Source organism: Nanorana parkeri, unplaced genomic scaffold (assembly GCF_000935625.1).
Source record: "Nanorana parkeri isolate BGI_ZX_2015 unplaced genomic scaffold, ASM93562v1 scaffold265, whole genome shotgun sequence".
Classification (NCBI taxonomy): domain Eukaryota; kingdom Metazoa; phylum Chordata; class Amphibia; order Anura; family Dicroglossidae; genus Nanorana; species Nanorana parkeri.
The window spans coordinates 1,096,735-1,124,526 of record NW_017306533.1 but is presented as its reverse complement, the minus strand read 5'-3'; the positions used below and the strand labels follow the sequence as shown (position 1 = coordinate 1,124,526).

The 27,792-nt window shown below is 40.5% G+C and overlaps 1 protein-coding gene across 1 annotated transcript in view; it reads right to left on the bottom strand.

Annotated features, from left to right (window-relative positions):
• KCP (kielin/chordin-like protein) overlaps nt 1-27,492 on the bottom strand; it is a 95,831-nt gene extending 68,339 nt beyond the window's left edge. The window contains exons 1-8 of the mRNA XM_018557072.1: nt 27,450-27,492; nt 25,967-26,040; nt 25,399-25,571; nt 24,561-24,683; nt 22,670-22,740; nt 13,531-14,057; nt 13,043-13,115; nt 1,495-1,712 (exon numbers count right to left, since the gene is read on the bottom strand). Of these exons, the coding sequence (XP_018412574.1) occupies nt 1,495-1,712; nt 13,043-13,115; nt 13,531-14,057; nt 22,670-22,740; nt 24,561-24,683; nt 25,399-25,571; nt 25,967-26,040; nt 27,450-27,492 (1,302 nt within the window). The remainder of the gene's footprint in view (nt 1-1,494; nt 1,713-13,042; nt 13,116-13,530; nt 14,058-22,669; nt 22,741-24,560; nt 24,684-25,398; nt 25,572-25,966; nt 26,041-27,449) is intronic.
• Between the last annotated feature and the right edge of the window lie 300 nt (nt 27,493-27,792).

Here is a 27,792-nt window from a genome sequence, read left to right as displayed (position 1 = left end):
TGTCAAAAAAAACATATTGCAAAAAAAAAAAAAAAAAAAGCTTGGGGCACATGTATAACCTTAGACATTCAGAGTATGAGTAATTGATCATAGAGTAAATCTCTGGAAAATTCTCTAGCTACTTATATAATTTTCTGAGCCTGCAGACTTTAATTTAGACACTAGGCAATTTAGCTCATTTCAAATATAGCCCATGCACTGCAATCCTTCTGTCAAAGTTTCCACTTCCTTATAAAAGGAGAATACATTGGCTTGATTGCATCTGTCTTTTTTATACCTATGGATTTTCCACCACATATTCTGAATATTGTATAGACCAAACAAGCTGGCTAAAGCTGGCTATACACTGGTAGGAAAGTTCATGTGAATCGCTTCAAAACATTTGATAATGCCATCAAAGACTTGAAAAGTGTCTTTTGAAATTGTTTCATTTTTACATTGGAGTTTGTAACGAATGGAGTTTCTTGAACAAAAAAACACTTTCACTGTTAGAATTTCATTTGTTTACGAAAAAAAATTCCATCCTGCTCCTTTCATTTTTTTGTCACTGCGGTCAAACATGGTCGCCAATTTGACCCCATTTTAACTATTAGAAAACCGAACAAACATTCTGAAAATTAATTTTTTCTAATTAAATTCTACTAGTGTATGACCAGCTTTAGATGTTTTAGGGACACTGTAGAAGTTTAAACAACAACTACAGGGTTAGGCTGCTTCTAGAAAAAAATCCATTAGGTTTTCTGCTAATTTCAGCAAAGGTCAGTGCACCGAACTGAACTGTTACTTCGATGATGCAGTAATGTCCCGTAATTTGGCACTGTAATCTCACACTGGTAAGTTAATTAAAAATGCTGGCACATTCCCTCAACTTCCCTGGAATGTATCAATCACATAAAAAAATTGTGGGATTCAGCAAAAACTGTCTGGCAGCTGCAGATCTGGAGAGGAGATTTTTGGTGACCTTTTGCCCAGCGTATACAAGTAATTAGTTCCAGTGGGGAGAAAATGATCACTTCAAAATTGTTTAGTTCACTAATATCTCAAACTCTATTTTAGATAAATGTGATGATCTCCATATTGCTCTTTTGGTTCTCTAACATCACACAATCTATTTTAGATAAATAAGTAGAGAATATAGGTTATGGTTGCCATATTGCTTTTTTTTGGTTCACTCATATTTTAAACTCTCTTTTAGATAAATAATTAGAGAATACAAGTGATGGTCTCTATGTTGCTTTTTGGGTCACTCATATCTCAAACTCTCCTTTTGATAAATGACTAGAAAATATAAGTTATGGCCTCCATATAGCTGTTTTGGTTCTCTAATATCTCAAGCTCTATTTTAGATAAATAAGTAGAAAATACAGGTTGTGGTCTCTATGCTATGAACAAGCAAACAAAACCATGAGTGACTCATTAAAAAGGCCTTCCTGTTAACTTCAGCATAGTAACTTAGAATGTATACTGGTTTTCATTAAATGTGGCTTTGCTGACCTGAACTTTTACCATGTCCAACATGTTGGTCAGACCCTGCACAGTGTCCTCCAACCTCCGCATCCTTTCTTCCTGAGTGAGTAGATTAGTAGGAACTTCACTCTGTTGCTGCTGGTAGTTGCGAGTGTCAGAGAGATCTGGTGCCCTCGGCTGCCTCTGTATATCCTCATTATCCATGTGTCGCTCTTCTGGCAAGGAGAAAGGGAGAGGAAGAGAATCTGAGGGAAGAGAAACACAGTATATGTTATATATGTAATACCGCTATATTTATAAATACAAACCAGAAATTACTATATTATAACCAAGAACATAGAAGACAGTTTTTGGACTATCAATTCTTCTTAGGTAAGAAGCATATTTAGGTACAAGGATCAACTTCTTTATCACTTTTATAACTTCTTATTGTAGCAAATGGCAGCAATGCAAAGTCCGATAACTCAGTAGCAATAAAGAGGTCAGTAACACTGACTGAGGGGAAATTCCATTAAAAGAATAACTCCATCTTTTATTACAATTGTTCATGATACACGATTCATGATATTGTGAAACATGGCCACATAACCAAGTCCCCACCTCTATACCGTCCTCCATCTTACCAGAATCTTGGGGTTCTTCTCCCCTCAGGATTCTGTATATATTTAAAATTAGTGCAGCTATGCATGGCTCCTCCCACACAGGCGCATCATCCATGCACAGATGCTTTGACAGGATCTGTGAATGGAGAACCCACCGCAGCAGAGAGACTTTTAGCACTACAAGTGCTGTGACATCACCACACCACTTGTAGTCCATTCATACTTTCTCCCGTCCCTACTTCATACCCGAGCACAGACAGGGACAAGGTAAAACAGCCTGCAGGAGCCAGACTACTGCAGCCACCATTCACTGATGGTTGTTGCAATGCTTTGCAGGCTCCAATTAAAAAAATCAATCAATGCACTTTTTTTATATCATTTTTTTGCAAAAGCTGGACTAAGCCTTTCAAAACCTACTACTGAAACAGATCCTTATTCAATAGTTAATAACATGATTCAATGAGTCATAATTTATCAGCCAATGACATTTAATTAAGAGAACTTTAAAAGTTATGTATGGTTAGGCAAATGAAAGCTGACCAGACACTGATCTGTTTGCGATGTTTTATGGAACAAATCATTAAGTTTCTGTACATGTGGATGTTATTTAGTGATCATCAACATTCTGTTTCCGTCTGCAGAGGAAGCACTGTTTCCATATATACTGTATGAGATCTGTGTGCTTTGAAGAATCAAAGCCCCTGTGTAGAGAGATATGTGTTTCTGACCCTGTAGCGGTTTCCATTTCATTATGAAGACTGACCAAGCTCCTCACACCCTTTTAACCTCTCGCCAATCACCAAAACGGCTGATACCTCCAAAGGGATGACACAGATTAGTGCTAGTAAGAGGGAAATACTGCAATGGCTGTAGAGCTCTGTTTGTGCGGGGAAGGGAGGACTCATAATGGAGCACGCTGGCCGAGGGGCGGGTAGGGGTTACTTTTTGTTCACTCAAGCCAATTACAGATTCATTGTTGTACAATAATATTGTAATGTGTGTGTTGAACTTCACAGTAAGAATTTCCCTATTTCATTTAAATCACATAAAACACATTCATTTAAATCACAGAATACTATAGTATTCTTTTTATTGACAGTTTTTGGCATATCCTATCATGTGGAGGTTAATAAGAAGGTCAGCTTCTTCACACAATAAAGGTTTAAATATTCACTTCAATTATTCAATCATATAAAAAGTGAATTCCTGGTTACTTATTAGCACATATTAGCACATTATTATTATTAAAGTATACAGATATTTGCTTTTCACATGACTGAATAAAGGAAGTGAATTTCCAAATAATTTTTTCTGTGAAGATCTAAACTCCTTTAGAAAATCAGCCCAATAGTCTCAAGCATTATCGGCATCACTATAGTAATCAACTATTATTTGATTTGTTTCACCAGAAACAAGAGTTTAACACGTATCTAGACCAAAAGCAAAAAGTGTAGTATACATTGCAGCTTACCAATCCTTAAATGTGGTTTAGTTTGTTTTCTTTTTTAGGCTTTGTTTCCTTTTTTTTACACAATGATCCAGCTTGTAAATCTGTTATATTTCAACTTCCGTTAACAGGCAAAGCTGTCCAGCAAAAGTGGCAAATAGAGGGTTGACACAAACCATTTAACACTGACAGGGGTGTTTATAATAGTAAGCTTTTATGCATTTAGTGGAGGCTGGGGTTATACCATTTTCTGGACGAGATCTGGACCAGATCTGGACCATAGTGCATTGCGTTTTTGCAGCGATTTTGCCGTGTTTGTAATTTTCTTTTTTTTTAGCTTAAAATGTTCCAGTGTGTTCCAGTGCGTTTCATGTGTTTTTGAAGCGTTTTGATGCGTTCCAGTGCATTCCAGACCAGACAAAATAGGACAAGCAGTTTTTTTCTGGTCTGGAATGGACTGCGCTGGTGGGAACAGAGGCCACAAATAGCATAGGGATACATTGGGATGCATTTTGGGTCCGGAAACAGTCTGGTCTGGTCTGGAGGTAATCTGTATGCGGTGTGAATGGGCCCTAAAACCTTTAAGTGATATTAACGTCAAAAGGTTTTTGAGCTATTCTGATTAAATCACGTATAATAAATGCTGCTCCTCAAATCGGATCTTTACCCATATCTTAAAAATAACAACAAACACACCTTTAGAAATGTCTAGTAATGACAATCTTCAAACACATCCTTCTAAATAATTGTAAGCTTTGTATTCTTTGCATACCTTATTTCTCTTTTCTTTCCCAGTCTCCTGACAGTGGCCATATTTACTAAAGGCAGAAAACTAGCTCTCCTATTACTTCCTTGATTTCTGGCACATGTGACTTAACATCTGACTAGGACATGTGACCATGCACATCATCTCAGGGGAGGAAAATGCCTTTCCCTGAGATCCTAGATTACAGATGAGCTTTTCCAGCAATGCTCTGCTGATGACAAGGCAATCCCAGTGTGCATTGCTTTGGAAACTGAAGTAATTTTGCCCTTTCAAAGCAGGAATGAATGCTCTGCAAGTGTAAGTATTTCAGCAGTATACCTGACATGTCTATGGTATTATTAATCATCAGACATAGAGGGGTGCATTGGTAGAATTTGATTTTTGAGTGTAAAGGTCCGCTTTAATGTTTAAAAGTTTGAGTTTCCAGCAGCATCAGCTGATCCACTCAGCACTGACCCTGATATCCTGTTTTATGGTGGCTCCTTTCCCTTTCAGGGTCCTATGGAGTGTTGTAGACAAAATTAAATTCAATACCACACTTATCCTAGAAGAGAAAGTTTAAGGTGCACCCACATAGCATAATGCTAGAGAAACTGACATGGACACAAGACGCCTGTAAAGCAGATTCTTCTTTATTAGAATAAACAACTGATATTTATTCCCATAATCATTATTAACATATTTTAGGTGCTTCAGGGTGTTGACAACTCATTAATTATGTATATTAGATATATTGTGAAATCAACATTGAATAAAAAATGTGCAAGAAATGTTTTAACTCAAAACTATGTATTCTTGGCTCAAATTGGTCCTTATCAACAGGATATAAAACCGCATACTCCCAAAACAAAGTAAAGAAGAAGAAAATACAACTTAGACTAAAATGTGCTAAGGGTTAGTATATAGTAAAGTGCTCTGAATGTATATGATATCTTTGTCAGGAGCCACCCTTGTGTGGGTTAGTAAGCTGTGTGTGTCTCCACAAACACACAGGCACAGCAAGATAAGTTATTACCCTGTTTTCCAGTTTCCTTCTTCTCCTTTTTCCCTCCTTCCTGCTTCCTTCTCCAGGCTACTAGATGGACAGCTGCTGGAGACGGTGCTGTCCCTTGTGATCTTAAACTGGACAGGAAGGAGGGAAAGTGCAGCTGAGAGAGTTGGAGCTGTTCAGAAACATGGTGACTGCAAGTGCTTGAGCAATAATTTAAAGTAATACTTTGCTGGGCAATGTATATTTGTCTGATCTGGATTTATTATTGAATATCACTTTAAGTGTAGATGCGTTTGTACCTCATGTTACAGTTTAGTAAATCAGGCCCATTTGTTTGATCTGCATTCATTATTGAAAAAAAGTTTGAGAAATGAATATTACTTTAATTTAAAAAAACAAAAAACGGTTGCTGTAATTGTTTAAAAAAGTGTTAGCTGGAGTCCAGATTTCATTTGTTAGTATCTTAATGTGCTCGTGCATCTAACATTGCGTTCTCTACAGGGTGACAATGCTGCTGTCAATGGGTGGCTTTGTTGCTCCTCCATAGAGTGGAGCCACCCTAAGACAGGAAGTGTGTTATTGGCCAGATCACCAGGTAAAAAAAAAGGAGAAAAAAGACTAAGGCCGGTATCACAATAATGAACTGGTAAGCTGCAATATCTGAAATGTTTATTTTGGGTTAAGATACAATTTAATCTTGGTTGTGACTGTTGTGATTTCTGCTCCTACACCAAAAACCTTCCTTCAGATCCTTTTAAAGTTCAAACCAAATTTAATAGAGGTAAAGATTAACACATTTCTATGGGTCACCGCATTCTGCACTATGATATTTGCCCAGCTTGAGTTAATGAAACACAGTAACATTGGTCAAGAAAATATTCTAGCATGCTGGAAAATCAAACATGTCAGTGCAAGACCTCTGTAAAAACTGTTTTTAGAAGGAGAATTCCTCAGCTAGAACTTGTAGCAGCTATAGGTACTAGAGAGATAAAGGCCAGTTTCTGGATCTTTCACTAAAACAGAGGAACCATGTGTCCATGCATGGCTGTCATCAACTGTCCCGCTAGCAAACAAACATGAAGAATTTATATCCTTAAAGTTAAAAGGAATGTATAGTATATTTTCAATGAGGGTATAATTATTAAGTTTTAAGTTAAAAGAGAACTAAAGCCAGACTTTTTTTGGCTTTAGTCCTCTTTTGGGTCACAGGAGTACATAGGTAAATGTACTCCTGTGACCCAAAGTCAGCATCTAGCAGGTCTATATGGCGACAGTGCAGAACTGTGCTGTAGTCGGGATCCACTCAGCTGCCTGATTGATGGCTGGCTCTGCCTCTCTAGAGCCAGAGACAGCTGTGCCCGCCATACTAAGTAACTATGATTAAAAGGGTTGTACAGATACCAAGTACAGTACTCGGTACAAGTACGAGTACCGATACTTTTGAGCTCCAAGATTAAACTAGAGAAAAATTCAAATAGCTGGCCAGCCAGCCATTAGACGTCACACAATCACAAGAGCCAACGTTTCGAGACCACGCAGGGTCTCTTCATCAGGGCATAAAGAGTGACTCTTTATGCCCTGATGACTCTTTATGCCCTGATGAAGAGACCCTGCGTGGTCTCGAAACGTTGGCTCTTGTGGTTGTGTGAAGTCTATGTTCAATAAATGGACATGTTGGATTATTCTACTGAGTGCTGGTGATTCCTTTTCCTATATTGTGTCTGTGCCATCCGTGTTCATCACTACAAGCACCATTGTCTTCATAGGCCTTGATTGCTGCAAGGTGTGCGGAGGATTTCCCCTTCTATCCAACCCCTCGGGTTCACTCGGTCATGGAGTGCCTGACAGCTGTCCGAGAGAAGAGGGGACCTACCTTAACCCGCCAGTTGAATGCGTCCTCCTTTCTTTGCCAGTGTCCATTACCGAGATGGCTACCGGCAGTTAAAGCGGACCTTTACACTCAAAAATCTAATTCTACCAATGCATCCCTCTATGTATGATGATTAATAATAACATAGACGTGTCGGGTGTAAAATGCTGTGGTTTTTAAATACTTACGCTTGCAGAGCATTTACGTCCTGCTTTGAAAGTGAAAATGACTTCAGTTTGCCAACGCAATGCACACTGGGATTGCCTTGTCATCAACAAAGCATTGCTGGGAAATCTCATCTGGAAAGGCATTTTCCTCCCCTGAGATGATGTGCATGGTCACATGTCCTAGGCACATGTCTAGTCACCAGCTGCTCAAATTTTGGCTGATTCTTCCAATTTGAGCCACTTTGGAGAGATTGTCACCTGCTTTGATATACTGGACATCAATGCTGACTGACTTTATGGTGTGCATTTGATAATCATTCCAGCTTATTCACATTTAGTATAGTTTCATCACTGAATTAATGCTGATTTTTGGGGGTATTTTAAACTGGAAAACATAAGTGGCTACCTCTCTGTCGGGTATACACTGTTTTTTATTCACTGATCTAGTTATTTATATCAAGCTGATCTCTTTCACATGTATATCTAAAAAAATTGAAAAGCCCGAGCATTCCCTGTAGTTATTGCAGTATAGTGTGACAAGGTTACTATGTGCTATTAAAGTCCAGCTCTCTCTATAGAACAAGGACACAGAGTTGCCTAATATAGCATCAGTGCTTTGTACTCCATTGTATGAAGCTGGTGTATTTTCAGGCACAAAGTAACAGTTCAGCCCACACTGCTTTATGTCTATGTGACCATACCAGAAACATCCTGAAGTAATGAAGGGAGCTGGGGGCAATGAAAGGTCTGAGGGTGGGGGAAAGAATAGGAATTCTGATTGATGTGGGAAGTAGGCGGGACAGAGAACCTCATCTTGTTAGGAGGATGAGGGGTCTCAGACGCTTTTTAATTAAAGTAATGAGGCGTGAACTAAAAAAGGCCTCATCCAATGTATAGAGACAGCATAGTGGCACTATGAATGAAATTTGTCAGTGGAAAGAACAGTGATAAATATAAGCAATTGTTTATAACAGTGTAGTAATTCTAAACAGGTCACAAACCATTTTTTATGGATGCTTCAAAAAGCGTGTGCGGTTTGCTTTTAAAGCTGTTGTTACATGTGACGTATTTTCTGCTTCCATTAGTTATTTTGGGTTTATTGAATTGTCTTTGTTTTTCATAAAGATTGTTATGTTGTCATAACAATAATTAAACCAGCTTGACTGTACAATGAAATAATCATGCATTGGGCAGAGCTATCTTACCTCACTTTTCTCAGCAGATACGTGGTACCTAAATTTGCAAACTCCTGCACCTTTATTCAGCTCCAACAAGTCTTGGTTGAGATTTATTCTATTTATTCTATATTTGTTTTTGTTTATTCTATCATTTTATTAAACTGTTTAACAGTTTCATTGTAAAAGTTATACTTTGAAAAGTAAAACTCCAACCAATGTAAATTTCTTAATTTTGATTATATAAAGGAGAGGTTGGAGCCTCTATTGGGTTTTTATGACTGTCTGTGTCCTCATTAAAAAAGAAATCTCACTATACATATCATAGGTTGCTTCAGTTTCCCAGGGGACAAAGTAGCACGTTGCCCTTTTTTTTAATCAGTGCTGTAGATGCTGAGCTAATGTGGTAGACTGCCCGTTCCACCACTGTTTAACCAAACTGTTCAGTAGTATGTGAATATATAATTAGTTCTGAGTGAGCACACTTGAAACCAGTGGTATCACTACTCATGCAAGGTGATTGAAATGGTGCATTCTTGCACCCAACACATGCCATGCTTTTGCCCCAGTCTCACTAGGAGATAATGACAGCAGAAATGAATGCAGGAACGAGATTGGTAGTGGGAGGCGGGGAAAGATAACTGACTGCCGGAGAGGAGATGATTGTTTAAGGTTGCCCGGAGAAGACATGACTGGTAGCAGATGGCAAGGGAAGAGGATTGACTGCAAGAGCAGAGAAGCTTTTATAGAGCTGTTGGGAGTGAATTAGGCGACAGCAAAAGGAAATTGACAACCGAGGGAGGTCAAGCAAGAGTGACTGTGGGAGGGCATAGCAAAAGGGGTTGTTAACTACTGGAACTGCCCTATAGGAATGCTCACAAATTGGGCAAAATGCAGGGGTGGAGATCACAGACAAAAATACAAAACATAAAGATGTGATTTGTTTTTCCATTTTGTTTTTGAAGCTCAGTTTATTGTGTTGGCATAAATGACTGATCTGGCAGGTAAGCTTTTATTCCTTTTCTTTTAGGACATTTTCCATCATTCATCTATCAGTGGCATAAGAGTGAGGAAATATCACCCAAAAGAGATACTTTACACACTGTCCTGTGTTTCCAGTCCTTTTATGGCTGCGCGTGTTCGCTTTGAAGTTATTTCCCCTCGCTTTCTGTCTCAATGACACAACTGGAAGTAAGGGGAAGTCTCTCCATTTGAAACACATATAAGAGAACAAATCTGTTCCTTATCTTTCCCAACTCCATCCACGAGAAAAGAACAATGGGACTAAGACCCACTTTAAACTGACTGAGGGAGCCAACTGCTGATGGCTCTGGTTTTATTATTCTGGCTTTATCCTCTGCAACTAACCACTAAATCAACCAGCTAAATTCCTGCTTTTGCCTTCATCCTTTTTTTCTGAATGGCCCTGAATCTAAACCTGTGTGTATGACAGTTCAAGCCCAGTACAGTCTCATGCACACATACACGACCACATGAAAGAGAGATTTACAGCAGAGAGTCATGTGACAAGATGCTGCAGCCTACCCAGAGGTCCTGTGAAAAGGTTGCTAAATCTAGTTGCACTGGATTTCATGAAACTCTAATTAAAATTAATAGAATGGCCTCTTTGACCGTTGCATTGATTTAAGAGTAACATTAGCAGTTCACTGGCTGATTTTGTTTATCATGGCTCATTGCCAAGTGTTGTGTGTTAATGTGCCTTAACAGCTGATAAAGGTTGAGAGTGCAAATATATGTAAGGAACATCCAAACAAGGTACAGCAAATGTTCAGAAAGAACACACTGTGACTATGCTCTGAAATGGAGCCAATTTTACTTTTATTCCTATTATTAAATAGACTGGGTTATAGTACCTGGCAGCAGGACAATTACACCCCAGCCTACCCATGAACCGGAACAAGCTATTCATACACCTAAAATTGGCAAGCACTCATTTTTACACATGTGCGGTCTTGTAAATGACCATAATAGTCAAATGAATGGGGTGCTTAATGTATGTATCCAAACGTGCTTTGGTAAACATTTTTACTATGCAGATGTGAGAATATGTCTTATACTTGTTACACCGCCTAAAAAGATTATAGCACAGCAAAGCCTTTGTAAATAAGAAGGTATCTTTATTACCTTACTTGTATTACAAATTCAAAAGAAAAATGATTTATTCCACTTGAGAATACAGATGCGGACTAATATTATAGAGCCATTATCTGCCAATATCATTGCAATGTAAGAAAACCATGGTTGCTACAGTGGGACTTGGACACAAAAGTGACAGTATAACCACATAGCTCCATATTCCTCATTCCATAATGAGTAATAAAGCCTTTATTATTTTAGATATGTGATGAAAAGGAGACATGTTTTAAAGCTGAAGTCCAGGCACCCCTCCTACCCCCTGACCCTAGTCACCTCTCCCGCCTTTAAACAATCGCTGAGTTTATAAGAGGAGGAGTTTTTCAAATGTCACTGCCTGGGTGATATGGACAATATCTCTTGGCTGTCCAGCATCCTCTGAGGATGAAGAAGAGTGATGATGTTAGTCAGAGGTCACCAGTTAGTTGACATAGACTGCAGCTCTGGATCCTAGGTCATGACCCACAAAAACAGTTCCAGTGAGAGACATGGATGGCAGACTTAGGTAAGTATTGTAAAGGCTTCAGAACCCTCATGCCGAGATGGACTTTAAAATAACTATACCGTGCTTCATACCTTTACCTCCAACCATAACTGTCTGGTGAAACAGATTATATCTTCTTAAACATCTACTTGAGACTTTGGAACAAGTGGGTTATAGGTAATGTGGAGCCTACACTGTATGTGCTGATATACATATTTCTGGCAAGAAAGACACAAGTCAAAGTTAAAAAAACAGTATAACTTGCAATAATTAGCTTACTAGTTTACTGTACTGATCATCACTTTTTTCGCTGTCCAATTAGTAGCTGAGGAAAATCTTGCCTGGAAATGATAACCATATGTGTAATTTTGCATATGTGCAACTGTCAGCAGGTTGGGGTGGCAGCACTGCATGGGCAATTTTTTTTTTTACAAGAGTTTTTCCTCTGCTCCCTCCTTGTAGCTGTCAGAAATGTATGCTGAAATCGTGGTGGGAAGCATACTACAGAGCTGTCTCACTGACCAACTGTCCTCAATGGCTGATAAAGACACCCTATTGTACAAGGGGACAGTGGGGAGCATGTTCTATCTTCCAGGCATAGGAGGCAGTAGGGTAACAATAGCCATAGCAGCCCATGTGGCTGCTATGGGGCTTGGGGTAGGAGGGGGCCCCATTAGGTAGGCTGATTAGGAAAACTAAACTGTAACGTTTCCAGAACAGAAAGGCTGAAGTCAGATTTCCCTCTGTGCAGTAAGAAACATTTGCTTATTTATTTTTCCCAAACAGCAGCATGAAGCGTTGGCACAACTCCTGCTGTTTTGCTGCCAAATATAATATCTCAGTGGCTGATAGAGTGTCAGTCTATTGAATAGAGGGACAGTGGGGGCATGCCCAAACTCCTGGTCAGAGGTAGCATGCATTTTAATGCTGAATGGTGCAAGGTATCATGTAAGGCACCATCTAACTAAGCTGCATTGCTGGTTGTTCCCTCCAAAGCCTAGAAATAAGAGTTTAATGTTGTCCCTTGCACTTGCCATTAAAATGACCAATCTCCAATAATACTTCCCTAAAAGAAACTCTCACTTTTTCAGTTCAGGGCAAACTGATATTTGTGAAGAGTGGTTATTTTACCACGTTGAGGGGATTTTCTGTCTCACATCTCAATACTCTGCTCTGATCTTTCTAATAAGAAGTCTTTCAACCACAGAACTACCACGCAGTGGACATTTTTTGTTTTTCACACTGTTTACAGACTTCAGTATGTGGGGAGTCCCAGGTTGTTAACTGCATCTGACATGCTGCAACCAGCATCAACAATCATTTGGCAGTTGAAGTTACTGAGATCACACACCTTCCCCATTCTAATGTTTGGTTCAACAATAATATGCATTGTGTTAATATGTGTTATTTCAGAGGGGTTTCGTTAATGTCATTATTGTATTTAGCTTTATGTGCAAAATAAAAAAAAAATATTTAAGATTCATTCTTTAAAGTGATTGTGACAGTAATTATGTTGTGGGTGGGACCATAAAGGGCATAGTCAGTAATTCAGATTTGTAAGAAGGGGGCATCATCACTCAAGTGTGCCTAGCACAAATAACTTTCTAGGGCAGGCAACACCAGAGTTCTCACAATTATTGTCTACTTGGACTCCCACTTCTTATAAATATAAAAGTGATGACAAATTAGCTTAAAATGAAGCATGGACAAGGTTTAGCAGCAGAGGCAGGGGATAGCAGCAGACATTCTTGGTCAGGTAGTATAAACAGGCAAGATACCCTAGCTCTTTATTAATCAGTCTGTCAGAAGAACATACCTTTGGCACAATCACTGATTTTAACACTATAACCAAATCCCATTTAATGTAAAACTGGCAAGCTACACTAGGAAACACTGGACCATAGAGTTTTTACTCTCACCTGAGCGATTTTCGCAATGCCATGGCCTACGGGAAAATCCAGTTGGAGAAATTTCAGCTGTTTGCCAGTAACCCTGGGGGAAGATGACAGAATTAATTCCATAAAAAGTTAACTTTCACACTGGATTTTAATATCTATTCAGTTATACAAACTGAATTCTGGGATTAATCAGAAAACACCCAGTTTTCTGCATATATGTGCAGGGAAAATGTAATATTGTAAATGTGTTTAAAAAAAGTAAATTCTATAGGCTTGAACAGCACTGCATGTTCAAATCAATGTTCTATTTAGCATTGCCAAAAATATATAACTCCAAACTCAGCAAACCTTCCCCCGACAGGCAACATATTAGCTTGAGCAGTAAGCAATATCACAAAACAAGCATACTTTGCATAAATGGTGCCATCAAATTATAAGTGAATATCAGGAAGGTCTAAGTCTAAGATAATCAACATAATAAAATTAAAGGGATAAAGCAATACCCTTACCAAGAACTTGCTCTCTTTGTTTCCTGGGGTGCTTGCAAAGCTAATTTCAAGATCCAGGGGAAGAATAAGGCTTAATAACTCATTTTCTCCTTCTTTTCCAAATATCACCGGTTCTTCGCAATCCAGAAAGAGTGTAACCTTGTGAATGTCTATGTTCAGTGCAAGTCGTGCCCATTTGGAGCCAGAAAACGGTGATCCACCTGGGAGTAACAAAGAGGCTGGTTCCATGGTCTGAGGGGTGCGGTACTCTAAACGCAGCTGGTCCGCTTGTGTGTCAGAAACAAGGCGTAAAAGAGGATGGCCATCTCTCTTCATAGCAGCTGGAGACAAAAAGGCTAGCAATGTTCCTTGGTTGTTCTTGGCTTGCTTAGCTACAAAGTGTAAACCAACTGAACCCTGTGTGATGGATAAAAGGTAGACTGAATAGTCCCAAGGAAGTATTAGGTGACGGACACGTGGTCGGAACTTCCAGGCTGGTGTACCATTGTCAAGCCCTTTGGACTTTGTGACTCCCTTGATGTTATATGCTACAGCGAGCTATTTATGTTGGATTTCATGTTATCTACCGTTTTGAAAGCAAATAAACTGCATCTGACTTGCACCTCTGGTCTAAAATGGAGTGTCCTTGTTACAATATATACACACAGATACAAATAGGAGATGTGTGGATCTTTGGTGAAGGTTGTGGGAATTTTCGGGGAAAACATTTTTATATAGAGCTCTAACAGAAGTGTCTGCAAGTCAGAAATTGCAGATAACAACATTGCAAATACCAAATCAAATATTGTAAAGTATTAAATTATATAAAGAATAATAATATTATATTAGGAAATTATTTAAACTTCCAATTTATACTGGATTACTTTAATTTTTTTGCATTTATTATCCATTAAATGTAAGCAGTACCATTCCAGTAAAATAATATATGTATATTTGTGTAGCTGTTTGTACATTTAAAGTGTGTCCAAATTGACCAAATAGTCAGAATTTGCTTTTAATTAGAAAGAGAAGTATGCCTAGCTGCTTTCCTGGAGTTTATATTTAAATACTATTTGTTAATACTTTTTTTAACTTTACTTAGACTATTTTGCTAAAGTATATGCCATCATGTCCTTTTTCAAAAGATAATGTTCATCTCTATTAAGTGATGTTTAGCCCAATATGACAGTCAACCATTCAGTAGAAGTACGTACAGTACAAAGCCAAATGTATATTTTTCCACATGTGTATAGAAATTCCTATATTCACATTAACGGTTTTTAGTTTTTTGTTTTTGTTTTAATTAAAGATTACTTCAGTCTATTCACCTCACCTAAAATTACTTTTGTATGTAAAGTAGTTTGCTAAAATATACTACTGTACTGTACATAGAAGAAAAATATATTTACTTAATTATTAATAGCTAGAAATGGTATTGAACCAAATGTCTGCTTTCAGTGCATGATTGTGCATGTACAGTATAGTGTTTAATATATTTGTTAATATATTTTGTTAATTAACAAAAATTGATATTGCATAAAAATATATAATATTCAGTGTTTAGCTGATTAAAATAAACATTGTAGTTTTTATTTAAAGGTCTATATCTAAGCATTTATATAACTAGTACTGTGGATTATACAAAATAAAGGTCATGTAGCAAATCTCTACAGAATAATACCAATGAAGCATTCAGTGCGTCCAAGAATCTCTAAGAGGCAAAGAGGTTGATTATTATTATTATTATTATACAGGATTTATATAGCGCCAACAATTTGCTCAGCGCTTTACAAAATAGTGGAGACAGCACAGTTACAATACAATTTACAGTACAATACAGTTTCAGAACAATAGGGTTGGGAGGGCCCTGCTCGTGAGAGCTTACTATCTAGTAGGAGGGGCAAGTGATACAAAAGGTAATAATTGTTTGGATTGAGTTATTGGAGGAAGTAAAAGTTAGTTATGTTGAGATGAGGTAGGCTTCTCTGAAGAGATGGGTTTTTAGGGATCGACTGAAGGTGGGCAGCGTAGGAGATAGGCAGACAGATTGGGGTAAGGAGTTCCAGAGGATATGGGACACTCTGGACAAGTACCAGAGGCGAGCATGGGAGGAGGTAATGAGAGAGCAAGAGAGCAGGAGGTCTTAAGAGGAACGGAGAGGATGGTTTGGGTGATATTTTGAGATGATTATAATAATATATATTATAAAATATAAACAATCAACGTCCCGTCCCCCCTCCCCCCCTCAGCGGGCCGCGCTAAAATTATCAAACGTTGACCGGTCCGCGGCGATAAAAAGGTTGGGAAACACTGCTCTAGAACACAAATCTTCACTGCACCTTCTAATATCAGTTTGGACTCCCCTCATGTTTCACTATTAGTTTATTAATATAGAATCTAGCCTCACTGGCTAATAGCATAGTGCATGAGGTGGTGGGTCTATGCTTGACTTCAGGAGCCAGAGTCCTAAAGCACTCCAGGTTTGGGGAATCCTAGACACCTACTACATTTTCTAATCGTATTTGCACAATTCTCTATTGCTTAAAAAAAATACAAAAGTAGGACACATTTCATTATTTATCATTTAAGAAATATTAACCAATATGCAACAAAACAAAACCCACAATAGCTCTAAAGGAAGTAGAAAGCGTAAATTACTATACTTTCTAAAGTTTCTAAAGCTTATAATTAAGCTGGCCATGCTACAAATCCATCCATTCCCCATTCACAATAAACAGCAGGGATGGAAGGATGTCCGCAGCTGGCTTTTGTATTCAACAACTGCTGCTCCAGTGGCTGCTGAATACCCGTACAGCACCTGCATCTAATTTTGAACCAGCATCTTCAACAAAAGTCAATTGAGAATTCAACTTTTGTCAAACAGGGGGGATGCAGGGCTACCCATGGCTCTAAGTTTGGCCAATTTAGCAGGGAGAACAGGAGCAGTGTATGGCCAGCTTCAGTAGCGATGGCCTAGGATGACAAAATTTGGATTCCAGAGGGACCTTCCTCTTTGAGAGGATAAATTACAATGAGGTTTGTTTTATGCCTGACAAATAACTATGTACAATATCTACAGCCACCATCGAGGTGAACTGTAGAACAAAAAGATAAAGAATAAAGTAGTAGTGGTAATAGTAGTAGTATGGCATCTTGGCTAATCACAAGGTCTAATTGATAAAGGTAGTGAATAATGGTTTTGTACAAATTGTATTTTTATGGTCAGAAATAAAGAAATACCATTGTGTTTAAAACAATAAGAAATATTGTATATGTATATTGTACAAAGCTTGACGTTTATAGCACTCAGTAGATTAAGCTGCAATTTACAGGCACAATTGAATGGGTCAGAGCAGTGACTCCCATGTTGGAGGGCTCGGTCCAAGGTTTCAGTGAATGGGATTGTAAAAAGGGAGGTACTTTGCTGTCTGTGCTATGCTGTGCTGTCGTTTTAGCCAACATACCATGCTTTGGGAAATGTATGTCATGTATTAAATGTAAAAAAACAACAATATAATACATCAGTTTGAAATATATAAGCTTACAGAAGAACTACATGGAAATGTTTTTTTAACCCTTGCAGTGGGGCTACCCCCATGCTCATTTTTGTCTATGTACAAAAATAAAAAAAGTTATACTTACCCGATCCTCATGTCGACTAGCTCTTAGACTGGTCCTTCCAGCGTCTCTCCCCCTCTGCTGTAGTGGTCTAAGGATCCTAGAGTCATCATGTTCTATACACAGTGTATAGGATGTGAGGATGCCAATGCTGAGGATTCGGAGAGGCTGGAGGAAGCGCTGTAGGAGCCAGCTGGCTCCACGGTTCGGGTGACTATAACTTTTTTATTTTTGTTCTTACACCAAATGAGCACTTAATCCTTGCAGTGAAAAAATCCAATAAAAATGCTTTAAAAAACATCATAGTTTCCTTATAAGTGAAAGAAAAGAATTGTATCTGAATTGTGCATGCACCTAGTGAAGTCAGAGATGAGTCAGGACTGATCTCCATACTTGCTTTGGGTATAAGATTCATAAACTCTTGGAGGCTTTAGATAAACCTAACAGCCAGGAAACTAACACTTTCATAAGGAAAGTTTGGCAATGGCAGTGTGTATTCTCACAGCGCAGCTTTTCTTTATTCACTGATGTTAATATGATTTGAGATTTAGTATTGTAGTGACATTGATATCTGAGATACTTTGTCTTGTGATTTTACTCCAACCTCCACCTTCAGGTAGAACAGGACCACCGCATAATGGTCACAGCAGGTGGGCTACCCTGGAAACTCAAGCTGAGCTATCTCACCGTGCCATACAAGACATATGAGAAATACAAGACACCGTTGGATGGTTGAAAGCTATTTGCACTTTTATTAAGGAAATGGGAACCTCTTTCATTTGATATATATGCTGTTCAGCTGTCCAATTTACAGTGACTGCTGCTGTACTGGCATAGAGCCCTTTTTATCATAATCATTGCATGAAGCAATAGCAGTTCTATATAGAGTTTCCAATGACACAGTCATCTGTCTATACACTGACTGTTGACAATACCTCCTTTATCCATAGGCAAAGCTTAACCAGCAATATATACATTCCTGACACATATTATCCATTATCCCTCTTCTGCACCATTCTTTTTCACTTATTTATTTTGCCACTTGGTTTGTTGGTGTTTGTTCCCTGTGGAATGTACAAAAAGGGGATTTGGGGACAAGCAATTAGAAAGAGCTGCAGGCTGAAAGAGGCTGCATTTATTTGTGTAACACCAATGTCATGCCGTTCTTCTCTCACAATGGTACAAGTCTTTGATCAAAGGAAGACGGAAATGGAGGCTCTTAGTACTACAGATATTTACGAACAAGTCTGTTCTAGCCTGATTGTGACTATTAGCACACCAACAGAACTTCTATTGTTTATTTATGAAAAGTGTAACAATATATTCATGGATGAAGTTTGTTAGTGTAGCTTTGGGTTATAAAAATATTTAGCATTCACTGCTTTAATCTGAAGAAAAGAAATTAAGTTCAATGATTCTACAATTACAGTTTGCCTCCAGTATGTACATATAGAAACTCTAACATTTACATGCCAGACCTGCAACCCTTTGTTCTTCTTAATCTGAAATTCCCCTTAAAAGGGAATGTCTCATACTTCTAGAAGTAGCTTCAATCAAGGGCAGTGGCCTCTTTCCTACTACTGGGACACATGCTCCATCTGGGACATTGATAATGAACCTATCCAGCTTCCCTGGCAGTACCATCACAGCACCAGTCCCAGAATCCAACCTGTGAGATGAGGCTTCTCTTTAACTTTCCTGTTTAATGTAAGCAGGCTCACTTCCATGATGGACTACAATCTCACTTTTAGTTTACTTTTAGTTTACTCATTTGTATTGAGATTGTAGTCTACTACAGGAGCAAGCTTGGAACGGTGACTACTTTACAAACACACGCACAGGGACCATGGGGAACAAAAGTAGCCACCCTCCAGAAGGAAGGACAGTGTCAGCACCAATTCAGAGATGATTTGAGGATCTACAGCTGAGTGATACACAAATAAGGTCCAGTTTTGTTAATAGTTAAGGAACTTGAATCCATTTTTAAGGTTCAACTCCTGTGTTTAATAAGAAGAATGGAATAGAAGGAGTGTCACATTCACTGCCATCACCACCACTGCCATCAACTGAATGAGCAAAAGGGACTCCAAAATCTCTACTTTAGTCCCCCAAAAGATATTGGAAGCCTTTAAGTGACTCTGAGCTCCAGAGTTCATCCATTGCTTAAATATCAGCCGGGTGAAAGACCGACCTGAAGTGAAGTGAGCCGAAGGCTGTTCGGCTATTCACTTCAGGCTGGTACGGCTGATTTCAGCCGTATATCGGCTGAAGTCAGCCGTACATCGGGTGGCTTCGCGTGGCTTCGAGTCGGCCAAACATGCTCAACATGTTCGGCCGACCCGAAGTGCAGAAGGAGTTCGATTTAGCCGATCCAACATCTGGATCGGCTGAGCTGAACCTCCGGCAGGCTACTCGCTGCTGTTTGGTCTATTCTTATAGATGCCGAACAGCAGTGAGAGAATAGCCGAATGCCGCCGAGCGGCATTTGGCTCGGCTGTTCTGCTCAGTCCCTCTGAGGGACCGAGCAGAACAGAAAAATAGTTAAAAAAGCACAACAAAATAAATAGAAAACGATTGTGCGGAGCTAGCAGTGACAGCTAGCTCCGCCCAACAGTTTTCTATTGTCCGGCGGTTCTGCTGCCATATAAAAAAACGAAGAAAAAAAAACTCTCCTGGGTGCTCTGGGAACCTCCTGCTTCCATATTCACTATAGCCCGTACAGCTCCCGAACGTGGCCGAGCGGCTCAGTCAAGCCAAACGCATATGCCTCGGCTAGGCTGACCCGTGCTGAAAGCCGAGGCTGGTCGAGCTGCCGGCCATTGGCTGGCTGACAGCTGGGCGGAGCCAGCCGTGATCTTACGGCTGGCTCCGGCCACTTGCATTCTTCTCTCACAATGGTACAAGTCTTTGATCAAAGGAAGACGGAAATGGAGGCTCTTAGTACTACAGATATTTACGAACAAGTCTGTTCTAGCCTGATTGTGACTATTAGCACACCAACAGAACTTCTATTGTTTATTTATGAAAAGTGTAACAATATATTCATGGATGAAGTTTGTTAGTGTAGCTTTGGGTTATAAAAATATTTAGCATTCACTGCTTTAATCTGAAGAAAAGAAATTAAGTTCAATGATTCTACAATTACAGTTTGCCTCCAGTATGTACATATAGAAACTCTAACATTTACATGCCAGACCTGCAACCCTTTGTTCTTCTTAATCTGAAATTCCCCTTAAAAGGGAATGTATCATACTTCTAGAAGTAGCTTCAATCAAGGGCAGTGGCCTCTTTCCTACTACTGGGACACATGCTCCATCTGGGACATTGATAATGAACCTATCCAGCTTCCCTGGCAGTACCATCACAGCACCAGTCCCAGAATCCAACCTGTGAGATGAGGCTTCTCTTTAACTTTCCTGTTTAATGTAAGCAGGCTCACTTCCATGATGGACTACAATCTCACTTTTAGTTTACTTTTAGTTTACTCATTTGTATTGAGATTGTAGTCTACTACAGGAGCAAGCTTGGAACGGTGACTACTTTACAAACACACGCACAGGGACCATGGGGAACAAAAGTAGCCACCCTCCAGAAGGAAGGACAGTGTCAGCACCAATTCAGAGATGATTTGAGGATCTACAGCTGAGTGATACACAAATAAGGTCCAGTTTTGTTAATAGTTAAGGAACTTGAATCCATTTTTAAGGTTCAACTCCTGTGTTTAATAAGAAGAATGGAATAGAAGGAGTGTCACATTCACTGCCATCACCACCACTGCCATCAACTGAATGAGCAAAAGGGACTCGACAATCTCTACTTTAGTCCCCCAAAAGATATTGGAAGCCTTTAAGTGACTCTGAGCTCCAGAGTTCATCCATTGCTTAAATATCAGCCGGGTGAAAGACCGACCTGAAGTGAAGTGAGCCGAAGGCTGTTCGGCTATTCACTTCAGGCTGGTACGGCTGATTTCAGCCGTATATCGGCTGAAGTCAGCCGTACATCGGGTGGCTTCGCGTGGCTTCGAGTCGGCCAAACATGCTCAACATGTTCGGCCGACCCGAAGTGCAGAAGGAGTTCGATTTAGCCGATCCAACATCTGGATCGGCTGAGCTGAACCTCCGGCAGGCTACTCGCTGCTGTTTGGTCTATTCTTATAGATGCCGAACAGCAGTGAGAGAATAGCCGAATGCCGCCGAGCGGCATTTGGCTCGGCTGTTCTGCTCAGTCCCTCTGAGGGACCGAGCAGAACAGAAAAATAGTTAAAAAAGCACAACAAAATAAATAGAAAACGATTGTGCGGAGCTAGCAGTGACAGCTAGCTCCGCCCAACAGTTTTCTATTGTCCGGCGGTTCTGCTGCCATATAAAAAAACGAAGAAAAAAAAACTCTCCTGGGTGCTCTGGGAACCTCCTGCTTCCATATTCACTATAGCCCGTACAGCTCCCGAACGTGGCCGAGCGGCTCAGTCAAGCCAAACGCATATGCCTCGGCTAGGCTGAGCCGTGCTGAAAGCCGAAGCTGGTCGAGCTGCCGGCCATTGGCTGGCTGACAGCTGGGCGGAGCCAGCCGTGATCTTACGGCTGGCTCCGGCCACTTGCAGAGAGATCAGCGTCCCTGGTTAACAGCTACCCAGGGACACTGATCTCCAAACAGCTAACTCTCCCAGAGCCGTGTCAAAATAGAAATAAAAAAGTCATATGCGTTCGGCTCGACTGAGCCGCTCGGCCACGTTCGGGAGCTGTACGGGCTATAGTGAATAGCCGTACAGCAGCCCTTCGGTTCTACTGAACTAAAGGTGACCTGGGGCCGAAGCTAGCCGAAGGATCGGCCGAAGCTACGGCTAGATCCTTCGGCTGCTTCGTGAATAGACCCCTTAGTGTTAACCGACAAAACTAAACATTGCACTTCACCAAATGTGCACTCCCTGTTTTTCCAAAATGCATTTATTTGCTGCTGATATAATGGTAATGCATGTACAATCCTACAAACCAAACCACATTCAGATCAGGATACTACCATGACTCTTTCTAATATGCTGCATTTAACAATGTATTTATTGACGTGGTTTATTTGTAAATAGTTACAAATATGTTAAGAGTGTCCCATTACCCCTAGAAAACAAGTGATCTGATTAGTATACCAACATACAGTAATGCAGCTCAGGTTACAAATCATACATATTGTATTACTGCAAACTGTTCTGTGCAGCGCTAGCCTCTGTTTTATGAGGTCTTAATCAAACTTTTTAGAGATTTACAGGTGTACATCATTGCCTTTTACTAGATATGGGGTAGGCACAACGTTTAAACTTGATGGACCTGCGTCTTTATTCAACCTCAAATAGTATGTAACCTCTGCACTCCAGCTGTGGTGAAACTATAACTCCCCTCAGGCCCCTGCCTCTGGGACTCATACCTTCTTGCTGTCACAGCCTTGCAATGCCACATGGGACTTGTCGTTCCACAGCAGTTGGAGTGCCCAGGGTGCCTACCCTTGTATATACCGGACAAGTGTGTGGATGATTTATTTAAGATCTACTCACCATTGTCATCATAGAAGTGTAGCGACAGGTCAATTTCATGGTGAATTGGCTCCTGGTCTAGGCAGGTGATACTGATGAAGATAACTGGCAAGAGAAAAGCACATCCTGGTGGCAGCATCATGCTGAGTGGTACTACACAAAGCCAAGGCTACATGCCAGGTAAGCTACAGAGAGCTGTGATGGCAGGTGTGCTGAGCAGTCCCTTCCATATGATGGCAAGATCTTATGAATTCCACATATGTATAAGTTTCCCTCTGTAACCTTCTATCCAGATTTCTCAAGGTTGATGACAGAAGACATAAAACCTGCAGAAGACTGGCAGGGATGAGGTTTGGCAGCATTAAGGTCACTGTAGCGTAAAAGTAATGGATGTGCAGTAGTATCCCCAACTGAAAGCTGTCATCAGTACTTACTGCATCCTACAAAGGACTCTCTGATCACCCATCTTTATCCTCTGTACACATGCTATACATTCTCAGCCATTCCATACAGACAAGGGGGGGAGATTGGCAGCACAGTGTGCACAGGTGACGTTCAGGAAGGCTTGCTGAGTTTTGCTGCAGGGCATGAATAATGATGACTCTCAGAGGATTCCTTCTCTGGTCCAGAGCAGTGCAACTTCTTCACCTGGAGGGAAGTGGAGAGAAGGAAGGGACTCTGTTCCTCTTTCATTTGTTTTCCATAGGAAAGGTGATACCAAGGTGTCCTGCCAGTGCCACTGTGAAACTCCCCCTGCTCATTAGGGTTATAGCCAGCACCAGTCAGTCCCAGTATAGCAATGGTCCAGTTAAAGTTCAGGAACAGAGTGACTACAACCTTTCCCCCCTCTGAGCCTCTCTCTATCCCTCCCCTTTCTACTTCTTCTCTTTGCCTCCCTCGTTCCTCCAATTCTCTCTGTCTTTCTTTCTGTCTGCAATCCTCCCCTATTTCTTCCCATATCCCTCCCCTCTGTTTTCCCACCTCTTAATTTCACTATCCCACCCTTCTCACATCCTCCAAATCCCTGCATCCCACCCTCTCATTATCTTCCCATACCTCCCCTCCAGGGTCCCTCCTCTGACATTCACACCAAATTCCTGCTCTCATCTCTGCATAGTAGTAGTGAGTGGTGCTGGGGGCTGGGGGAGGGAGGAGAGGGTGAATGTACAGCTGACGTTACCTCTGGAAGGTGAATCACAAGTGGCTCAGCAAGAGGAACCAGCTTTCACTCTAAACCTGCTATGGAGGGGAAAGGGTTAACACTGACGCTAGGGTTAATTCTGGATATATGCACTGCATTGGCTTGGCTTCTCTTGCATGCCTAGTATGTGTATGACCAGGCTGTGATATAACTCTTTTTGCAAGCAGATCTTGACACATTGATGTGAATGTGCAAACGCATGTAAACCATGCGTAAAATGTGCAGAAACGCAGCAAGCACACATTTTGAGCATTTTTATTGAAGTCTATGGGGCCAGGAAGTGCAGAATCTGCCAGAAAAGAAGCTTATGTACTTTCTTCAAGCGACAGGCGTTTGCTTCAAGGGACCAAACGCTCAGATGTGAACATGGCCATAGAAATTAATCTTTTTTTTTTTTTTAAACATTTTTTCAGGCAGTAAAAGTGCTACAAAATGCTTGTGAATAAGGGAGTAGAGGATTAGGGTATCATGTGATTACACAATGTTCTGGAGGACAATATATTCAGTATCAAAAAGGTTATTCAAGGTTATTCAAAAATAACCTTAGAAAGTGTTATTTTAAAGAAGGAATCCAGGTCTTAGAAAAGTTAACCCTTGAAGTGGAGCTACCCCTGCACTGCAAGGGTTAACTTGCTCGTTTTTCTCCACGGGGCTCAAATAAAAAAGAAATACTCACCCCTGAGCCTCGGTCCTGCGGCAGTGACTGCTCACCTCTGTTCCCCTCTGTTCTGGCTGTGGTGTGTCCGTTCCAGCCCTGTTCCGGCTGTAGGTGTCCTCACATCTAATACAAATGAATGAACTGTAGACGTGATGATGTCATCGGGGCTTAGAATGCTGTAGCCCGGGAAAGGAGAGGCTGTGGGACTGGTCTAGCAGCCAGGCATGACCGAGGATGGGGTGAACATTTCTTCCTTGTTTTTGCCCCCTAGACAAAATGAGCAGTTAACCCTTGCAGTGCAGGCGTAGCCCCACTGCAAGGGTTGATTTTTCTACAACCTGCAGTTCTACGTTAAAGAAAGAGTCATTGATCCTTGAAACAGACTTCCAGCAGTGGTAGTGAGTTAGTGAATGGTACCTGAATTTTAAGGTGAACTTCAGGATTAAAAAAAATTGGTCTAAATATAAGAGGCATGTGTGTTTTTACTTTAATCTTGGTGTACTTCGTGTTTTTCTTCAGGATGGAAAGGAACAAGGCAGAACTAAAATGATGGGATTGTAAGCCTTCTGTATTGAAATTGTATTGTCTCCCTCAGTTTTGTAAAGCGCTGAGCAAAGTGTTGATGCGGCATAAATCCTGTATAATAATAATATAGATTTTTTTTAAATGGTCCACCCTAAGGACAATAATGAGGCAGCCTGAGACTGTTGCCTCAGGCGGAATCTCTTTGGTCACGTGGGGGGGTTGGGGGGGGCGCAAGCAGAGTGGCATGGCTGCTCTGCTGCACAATGTTTGCAGTGTGCTTGCCACCACCTTTCTAGCCAGAGCATCCAAGGTTGCCAAGAGCCGGGCTGGGAGATGATGTGTCAGGGCCATACACATCTCTCTAACCAGCTCTTAGCAACCCAGGACACTCTGGTGTCCTGCCCATCTCCTGGAACCAGTGACGTTAGTGAGCTGGGCGGGAAGCCGCACACCCCCACCGGAAGGTGCACCACCAGCACATCAATGGCTAGGGACACCACTGGTACCCACTGGCACTGTCTCTTTACCTCTGCCAATGGCTGATAGTAAAGCAAGCATGGCGAGATAAACTTTCCAAGTAATCCACACTCACTTGCTTAGGAACTTTCTAAAAAAATTTGGAAGATCTCTGTAAGTAAGAATGAAAGCTTCCAGAACCGCATGACCCAATCGTCAAATGATCATATGCATTTCTTGCAAGAAACATGGCTATCCTAAGATCACTGGACTTACTGAAACTGGCTTGGGCATGGGATAAACCAAAACCCCAAACAATCCATTTATATAAGAATATGTGATTCCACATTCTAGCCAAAGACTCTGACAGCTCATTGCTGACTTTGCTGCCCTGGTGAAGGAGATAATTAGTTTTAGATCCATTTTGAAGAACGTTTTTGTATTATGTTACAAAAGGGTCCTGATTGATTGTGTGTACACTCCGGAGGAAGATTCCATTCCTCATCTCCTTGCCTAAGTACACCATTGTGTAGTAATCGTCAAACAAGAGACCTGCAAGATGAGGGAGCAGAATAAGGTCATGACACTTTTATTTGTTCTGTTTACCGGACAAGATAATTAGCATCCATTTATATTACAAAACTCTCTGTAGGGCTTTACATGTATAGCTGCATTCTCAAAGTTGTCCAATTAAAGCTGAATACAGGACAGATATACCAAGCACTAAGTAGTATCGTAAAGTACTCAACATAAATCATTAAATATATAATTAAATGCAACCAGTGTAAGTAAGTAATGAAATTGTATTGTAATCTGCTGTACATTAGAACACTAGAAGAGTGAGAACCCACATTAGGAGACATTCAGATATGCTGACAAGTACTATGCTAATAGAAGAATAGAGCAGAGTGACAGAGAGATGACTTCATAAGTCTGCTACTTCTCCTTTACTGTCCAGTCGCAGGCTGAGGGTGGTGAACTTACTGTATTGCTTCAGAGATGCTGTGAATAGGCTGAGTGTGTACACTGCACTGCCCATGCTCTGTACTGTGTACACAAAAAAATAAAACATCCCTGGGGAAAAAGGGAGAACTTTTTGCATGTCTCTTCTGCTAGCACAACTCTACCTCCCGCAATTCTAATTTTTTAGCTTAAAGTGGACCTTTACCCCCTTTGACTAAAAATCACATCAGCATACAGCTCTGCATGCTGATATAAAATCATCTTACATTTATTAGATAAACAAATATATTTTTATTTTAGTTGATTTTTTTCCACTTGGTACAAATGATGTAATCGTGCCCAAGCATTGCATTGGAGGAATACATAAGCAGAGTATTGCTGGGAAATTTTATCTGTAATCTCACGAGATCTCAGGGAAAGGCATTTTCCTCCCCTGAGACGATTTGCATGGTCACATGTCCTAGTTACATGTGCCAGAGTTCCAGGAAGTAAAGGGAGATATATTAATCTGGCCTTAGTAAAAAGTGGCCGCTGTCAGAAGATTGGGGAAGAAAAGAGAAATAAGGTATGCAAAGAATACAATGCCGGCAATTATCTAGAAGTATGTGTTTGTAGATTGTCATTACTAAACTAAACTGAACTCCAGCAAAACAGCTAAATACACAGATAAAAGCTGTTTTACCTGCCAAAGAATTTGTATTTTTGTCTCCAGAGTTCTGAGATATACACAGCTCTGCCACACAACCTAGTTCTGTAGGGGGGAAATGATCTTTTGCTTCTGCAGTTTTACTTTCACTTACAGGTTCCCTCCTTACCCCCACCCTGTCACTGAACAGGAAAAGTAGCAGAATAACAATGAGCTCATCTCTGTCTCTCCTCCTATCAGCATTCTTCTTGCTTACACCAGAGATTTTGCTCGAATCTGCAAGTATGCACATAGATTTTGGCACCCACCTACTACTTCTGTGCTATCCACTAGAGATGATTGGTCCAAGCACCTGTCACCACTGCGTCCTCATTTGTTGCCATCTCTGCTGCCATCCTTCCAGGCCCTGCAGCAATCCTCTGTGGCCATTGGTGGGAGTTACATTATCCCTGGCACCTGGCCCATTCCTGCTACCTTATAGATGCTGGCACTGAGATGGGAATATACAATCCTAGGGACATGAGCTATACAGTGTACACAGAAATCAAAAAATTGCTGAGTAAAGGAGGAAGGTGTTTTTTGGCAGAAGGGACATGCCAAGTACCATCTAGATTGTTTTTTAATTTTAGAATTGAATTCTACTGTAAAGATACACATTATATTACTTTTATTATTTTCAGGGGAATATGCCCCTA